Genomic DNA, 8,052 nt, shown 5'->3' on the forward strand with positions numbered 1-8,052 from the left:
TTTCCACTTGGGAGGTCGTTCAATAAAATCCATAGCCAGATAGTTCGGTCCAAATTTTTCCATTGTTTTCCTTAACGAATGGTCAAATTTTTCGCGAGCATTTTACGTGTGTAGTTACCTACATATAAATGTAACTTATACAGATGTATATATATGTAAAGTATCTGAAAACTTTATACCAATTCAATTACTAAAACTTATGACCAAATCAAATTGACAGTGTATATTTTGAGATAACAAAATCTTTAATTAATTAATTAATAGGCTAACTTTCTATATTTCATTTTCACCTCTTGGAGGTTAGATGTATGGTTGGGGTGGTTTTGTTGGCTCAAATCGATAAATTTGTTAACCATAATCTAATCTTTCAAGACTGAAAAAAATATTTAAAACTGTTTAGAACGTGTTTTAACCGCCTATTTCACGAATTAGTCCATCTATATTTATTAAGTGTAAAAAATGGTATCATAAATAATAATTCTCATTAAAATCATTAATTATACATATTAAATACCTATTTCTACTGAATAAACCAATTAAAATTTGAGCAGAGAGCTGAGATCCTCTCGGAGAGGTCCTTTCTCAATTTTCGTAGCAAGTATTTAGCAAAAAAATTGTAATCTTAATAGAATGTAATTTGCAGCCGTATACATAATTTTTCTATTTCTCACTGTTTTAAAACGTTCCAGCACAATATCATCGAATATCTTACGTAGACTATCAGAAATAATCAGTTTATGTTAAACCTAAAATCTTATTGTTCTGATGAAGTATGGTTTCCTTCGTCGTTAGGTACATGTAAAATACGTAATAAAGCATGGGACATTATGAACAAGTTCGACTTAATGCTATCAACAAGGACAACGCCCACTTGACATTGCAACATGCACTTAATTACCTATTGCAGAAGTGAGTTTGAACTGTTACTTTAATGTTGTGCACCTGAATTTATAAAATTAAATATAGTTTTACTAACTTATATTAACAAGCTTGCAATAGTATTAAAATACTGCGTAATCCCTAAACTGTGATACCTTATAAGCTTAAAACCATTATAAATTTTGAAAAATATCGCTGATTGGTAAAAACAATACCTAGCTGTTGTTATGATGTTACAAAGTTTATATTAAAATTTTGCGTTGTGTTTTGATGATCAACTACAGTTTGCTGATTTATTAAGAATGTCTGAACAAAACTATCGGTTCTGAGAAAAGATAAATTACCACAACTTGCAGAGTTATATATTTTGCACTTCTAGTCGAGAATTACTGAATTGTTTTGTAAAAAAAATTAATAACATTGCGGTAAACAGTCACAATACGGAAATGTTAGAATTACAAAAAAAATAATAAAATTTTGTTTCTACATTCCTATGAAGATAACAGACGTTATTTTAATACTTAGTAATATCATTAGAGATGGATCGGGTACCCGGCTTAGATCCAGAACATGATAGATGGGGCACTTTTTTTAGGATAAAAGAATTGATAATTAAGATTGTATTAAGGTAGGTCGTTTGTTTTAATNATAACAGACGTTATTTTAATACTTAGTAATATCATTAGAGATGGATCGGGTACCCGGCTTAGATCCAGAACATGATAGATGGGGCACTTTTTTTAGGATAAAAGAATTGATAATTAAGATTGTATTAAGGTAGGTCGTTTGTTTTAATTTGTATTATTTATTGACTACTATATTACTATATTAAATTATTTGTTAATGTAGTTCTTGTGTTCAATTTTTCTCGCTTGTTGAAATATCAAATTTTGATTAAGGATAGCTTATTAGAATGATTTTGTCACCTTTTAGAGTTAATAAACATTATAGGCTCGTTTCAACCCGGATAAATCACTATTCGGCGCATCTCTAGTAATGACAAGCAATTTATTCAACATCATCAATCCTAAGACTGGTTAGACACTCATCTCCACTCTTTCCTATCCTGAGCTAATTTTCGCATTTCCCTAAAACTAGAACAACCTACGACCTTAGCTATTTGCGAACAGTAATCTACCTCTACCCCTCCTAACTCTCGTTTCTGCCTCTAATATGTCTCTGACCAGACCTTCATGCCCGACAAGGTGTCCTACCAATCTATCTCGCCTATTTCTCATAATAATGATAAGATACATTCAACGTACACATCTCATTGTTTAAGGAGGAGGAATAAGTTTTATTAAAGGAAATGGCCGGCTTCTACGATTACCAGAGAACTTCAGTCCACTGGAGGTTTTTGACATTTTGTTTTTATGTTTTGCCTTCATACCTAAGGAGAAGGTGTCTGGCCTATTTCTTATTGACTTCCATAGAGTCCTCTGTTCTCATACTCTTCCTAATATCTCTTCATTTCTAACCTTCTCTATCCACGGTATCTCATCATTCGCCTATAACACCACTTTTCTTTTCCGGTGCGCCCACCGTCCACGTTTAGCACCCGTTCAGTGCCGCGCTCCAAACATACACCTTTAACAACCTTTTTCGAATTTTTAAATTAATCGTTTACGAACATAGAAATTTGCTTTATATCCCGAAACTCCTTCCTATCTGACTTCCTAGATACTTAATATCAGCCACTACTTCGTCTCCTATCTTTATATTCGCTCTTTCCCTACTTTTTCTTTCCTTGCATACCAGTATTTTTGGTTTATTTTTATTTGTTTTCATATAGTACTGTTTTGTCAATACCGCATTCATTTTATGTAAAGCTATCTCTAAGTCCTCCTTGCTAGATGCTAATACTGTATATCTACCACTACAGTTGTACTGTCTTTATTGATGTTGATCGCGTCTTCGATGTACAGATTAAAAAGTAGCGGTGACAGTGTGCATTCCTGTCTGACTCGTTTCCTAATATTTACATCTCTAAATAAAGATAATAAAATTTTAGATCTTCGAAAAGTACCTACCTGTCGCACTTGTGGCAAAAAAGCAAATTTTCCTTTCATCCCTTCGTCAAGGTAATTATTTTAAAAATCAAAATGACAATAGGGGAAAACATTACTTTATTGAAGTGCACGATTCTTCAAGTTAGATTGTATGTTAATTATTCTGCATCATACAAAGAATAATGAACTAACAAAATAGATGAGATTAGTAGGTGTTGGATGTTATAATAAAGTGGCGTTTGTGCCTATCTTGGCTTTGATTTTTATAATAATTACTCTTAGAATGATTATAGTTGGTAAATTTTTAGTTATGATTTTTTTTTCTATTATAATTTCATAATAAGGTTTAATGTCATACAGAAAAGGAAGATAGTGAATTTTTTACAAAAGTTGATGAGAGTGTGTATTTCTGTGTACGGACACTATAAAAGTAATGTAAGAATAGTTGAGAAAACTTGATCAAAATTCTGAGGAGGAGCATTGCTGAGACAGCTAATCAAAGATTTTATTGAGGATCAGCGTCGAAACAATAATTAAACACATCACGAGTCTTGAAGCCTTTATGCAAATAAGGTGCTTGCAAGGCAGAATAACTAGTCGACCTTGGTCATGCATTGGTTAGCTATTCGCCGCTCGAATGCTAATTTCGAAATACGTCGATGTTTGTCTACACTTTTTATTTTTTCGCATGAATCGGGTGCACGTTGCAACATTTTTTTCCTTTTCCGACAAAAATAAAATGAAGATTGTTTTTAAGCAGAAATATCTGCACGTTAAAAAGATCGACTTGTATGAAAAAGGATTGAGGAACAAGAAAAAGGAAAAAGAAACAGTAAGAACTTTCGTCTATATATTTTTCTTTTACGATTAGTTAAGAAATCCGATTAAGAGTTTGTTTTCCTTTCTGAGCAAATATTTAGCACGGATAAATCTCAAATATGACCTTTAGAAGAACATTTTATTACTACGAAAGCACACATCTATATTCTATAGCGATTTAAAATGGACATCATGATGCTACGTATTATCAAGATCCATTTTGTTAAAGAAGTAGAACGTACATTTCTGTCGACACACGATGAGCCCCTGCAAAAATAAAAGCTTCTTGACAATATTGAGAACCATTTTTATTTAACAATAAACTTTAAAATTTCATAATTTATTAAGTAAGCGATCTGTATTTATAACAGAAAAACTAAAAATTTCGAATTCATCTTAGGTTAGGTTGTGCAATATCCAAGCAGTCCGTTACTGCTACAGAATTACTTCCTGCGTTAGGTTACTGTTCGTCTGTATTTCCCCGGATTTGTCGTAGTTTCCAAACCGTCCGGGCAGCGCCGGTCAGGTATTTCTTTATAAGACTAAAATTTGTAAGGAAAAGAACTGGAATTATCTTAAATAGTTATCTTCTGTATCATTTTTCAATGTCTAAATTACTAAATTATTTAAAATATATTTTACACACTTTAAACGAATTCGATTAAGTAACATGGCACTAGTTCTCTTCAAGTAAATATTAAGTAAAAAAAAACTGCATACCTAATACAAACTTCCCCTTTAATTTATAAGTATTCAGCGTATAGTTATTAGTTTAATAATTTGCACACTATGTATATCGTCTCCAATTTAAATAAATTTAAAAACTTAATTCATTAATAATTAATAGCAATATTTATTTCAGTGTAAACCATTAATGTATGCAGTAAGACATCATACTTTTATTTTAACGTAATTATAATACAGTATAGTGGTCTTTCTATATACTTATACCTCTATTATTGTAGATAATTTATAGTAGACTTTTATAAATGAAGTTTATGCTATTTCCAAAAAAAAGTTTCGGAATATCCGAAAAGGTGTACAGTCAAACAGATTCGTTTTCGCTATTTTCCTTTTTGCTAACATTTTGTTTGATTTGAAATTAAATGACGTAAACAGCAAAACTGCATTTATCAAGGCTAGAACGTTCGTCGTTATCGGAGACGATGACCACCGCTGCGTTGCGCTTATCGTATACTACATGATGATAATACAATTAAGAGTGGTTTTTAGTGAACTGCTCTGATAACCTTAGTAAGAATGTAATATAAAAAAGTGTTCGTCTGTACATCCTATGACTTATAATAAGTATGGCTTATTTCGAAATAATGTCAATTCTGATAAAATTAATTAATTAGACGAAATACAAACAGAAGGTAATAAAGATGCATTTAGGATGCGACGAACTGATAGATAACCACTCGCTCTTTTCAGGCAAAATGATAAAATTTCATGTAACATTAATTTTTATTTTGCGAGCCTGAGATCATGTGCGATATCTCGTCATTGTTACAAAACAATAGGAAAGTAAAATGGACAGAAGTTGATTCAAAACCAAACGCATTGTTTATGGTATACCAAGGATTCGGATTCTTGGTTTGAAGGATATTGTAGTTTCCTTAAATAAATGAAATGAGTCGGCCAATTATGGTACAAGTTCCTGGATCAATGAAGTGGAATTAAGATATTAAGACGTTTTATTAACATCACCTGGTGATGTTAACAATACAATATCCATATTGAACAATTAATACTCCCTTAATAATCAAGAAAAATATATTATCAAGTAGGTATACTTCTTTCCACGTCAAAATAAAATTATTAGCCCAGAAAAACTAGAATTACACCATTATCAGAATTAGAATGAAAAGTTAAATTTTTTGGCAAAATTGCTTGCATATCCGTTACTGCAGTGAACTGTGAAGTCCAAGTGGTCTCGAAGTCTAATATAGAGGTTACGCCTTTGCGCCCTTACTTCCTTCATTGGCCTCTTGACATTTTATCCACTCTTGCATATTCGCTATAGAAGTACTTGTTCCATATTTATGTACCTGAAATGCTTCGTTCTTACCCCCATGCGTTTTATGCATGACATATTTCCAACAGTCAACATGGACAAGTACCTACGCCGGGTTACAGTTTGAAAAGTTACATTACGAACGAAATAGGAAGGCGGGTTTGGTTTCCTTACGCACAAACCGTTGCGAGTAAAAAAGGGAGATGATGATAATGTACAAAAACCTACCTCCCTATACATATGGTGGTATAATGAGACTCTAGCGTTGATTTCAAAATATGCCAATGGCTGAAGCGTAGGTATGTGGCATATTTCCTAGTGGTTATATGATTTTCTTTTCTAGTAAAACATGAATAACCATCAAGTTGAATTGACGATAAAAGGCAAAAAATGGTAAATTTCATGGTCGAATAATATTCTTTAATCTTTGTCTCTAATTCTACGGTCAAATGTATAACCCATGAACCTTTGGAGAAGAGTAGAGTTAGACCTAGTATATTAGATTAGTGTTGACAAATATTCTATGGGATGTAGGATATTCTAGTTTACGGGAAATATGAAGATTAGCTCAGGATAGGGGAGAATGGAGGTGTGTGTCCAACCAGTCTTAGTTAGGACTGACGACTTTACGATGATGATGGTACCTAGACCTTTGCTAGGTCCTTTATGTATTCAAAAGTATCGGCCGGCATCGTACTTTCTAAAATTGTAAAACGCATGGATTCTTTTCATCAGTGAATAGACTCGCCAATTTGTTGCATTGCTTTGATGAGGGGACCGCAAATTACGGATGTCCTTAATGAATGGGGAATATCAAATAAAAGCGGACTACACAATCGACATGGAAGACATTCAAAAAGTAACTTTGAAGACTATTAGGTAAGCAGGTGACTTACCTTGTGATGCTGAATAACAGTAGATGACTTGCGTTTAGCGGACATAGTGATGGTTCTATTCTTGAATGCGTTTTCGGCGGGCTATTTTCGTTTGTCGACGAGATTATCGAACCTTCATAAACGCAATTCGACGACCACTTCACAGAACATGCACAAAACAGGATACTGTATACATACGTGTATGTGTGTGTTTGTGGTGTGTGTTTATGTATAATCACGGCCAAATAACTGTATCTAAAGTTGAGGTAGGTCACATTGCCTGACGTCACGAACGTACCTTAGGAACTTCATAAAAGTTTGGATTCGTACGTCATTTGAAAAGAATGCCGGCAAATCGTATCGAGACGAAAATGTAAATTAAGAAGACGTGTTGCATACAACGACGAGCGTTTCTTCACAAACACTTCACTAATAATACTGACTGGATGACGATGAAGACGACAAGGTTATGTTTACTCACTCAGTTCATTTGTTGTGAAAAATCGACACTGTCGTTAATGGAAGAAACGTCTATCTGTGCAGGTAATTACTCGCTAAGGATTTTGGTAGTTGTGTATGGAACCTAAGGTTTATTTTTAGCAAGGTATTTCTGTACGTGTATACATGTATAAATTGTTGTAGTGAGCGTACAGACAAGTTCGACAGAGCAATATAATGGCCTGCCACCTTACACGCAAAACCTACAGAACGCAACTGAAGGAGTGTTTCCCCGCCCAGCCATATCCCGTCGCTCCGAACTACAACCGCGGCGACTCTATCCCTACTACTGGCGCGACATTTCCCAAAGCCATAATATGATGTCAAAGAAAAGAATCCTGCGACGACCTCAAACCCTTTGATAACCCTACGTCTGTCCGGCAAGACACTTGCGACCACATTCTTAACAATAAAGAAAAAGGAAAAGAAAAATAAATTTAATTCCAACATCACTGCCGACTTTTTTAAGGTTCCGTAACCAAACGGTGAAAACAAAAAAAAAGTTCCGTCTTATCTGTCGGTCCAACCGGTACATATGCTCCATGTAACATCCTCGTAGTTCCTACATTTTTAGATCTGTATAGTACTGGGCTAAAAAATTATCCTTATAAAGGATGTGGTGCTCAAATTGTTTCATGTGGGAGATATCATTGGAAAACTCTCCCAAAATGGATAGATAGATTCATATACCGGTTTTTAAGTTCCAAAGTCCTCTGCAATTTACTCCCTTCCCGTCATTTCCTAATATGGAGGTATTATCCAGTGACTTGTGAACACAAAAAAGGAAAATTATTTCTGTCAATATTCACGAAGAAGAGATATAGAATAGCCTCCACGGAATCCTGCTATCACTCTCATGTTCAAGAAGAGAAGAAAAATGTAAACATTCATTTATCCTTTAGGCACAAAAAGGCATTTAAAAAACATTAACATCGAAGAGGAATAATGAAAGGAG

The 8,052-nt window shown here is 33.7% G+C and overlaps 1 protein-coding gene across 2 annotated transcripts in view; it reads right to left on the reverse strand.

Annotated features, from left to right (window-relative positions):
- Nucleotides 1-7,373, reverse strand: part of LOC108734796 (nucleolar protein 4-like) — a 45,225-nt gene extending 37,852 nt beyond the window's left edge. For both annotated transcript variants that reach the window (XM_018466475.1, XM_018466474.1), the window contains exon 1: nt 6,621-7,373. In XM_018466475.1, the coding sequence (XP_018321977.1) occupies nt 6,621-6,665 (45 nt within the window). In that variant the 5' untranslated portion in view covers nt 6,666-7,373. The remainder of the gene's footprint in view (nt 1-6,620) is intronic.
- Between the last annotated feature and the right edge of the window lie 679 nt (nt 7,374-8,052).

Source organism: Agrilus planipennis, unplaced genomic scaffold (genome assembly GCF_000699045.2).
Source record: "Agrilus planipennis isolate EAB-ADULT unplaced genomic scaffold, Apla_2.0 scaffold80, whole genome shotgun sequence".
Lineage (NCBI taxonomy): Eukaryota > Metazoa > Arthropoda > Insecta > Coleoptera > Buprestidae > Agrilus > Agrilus planipennis.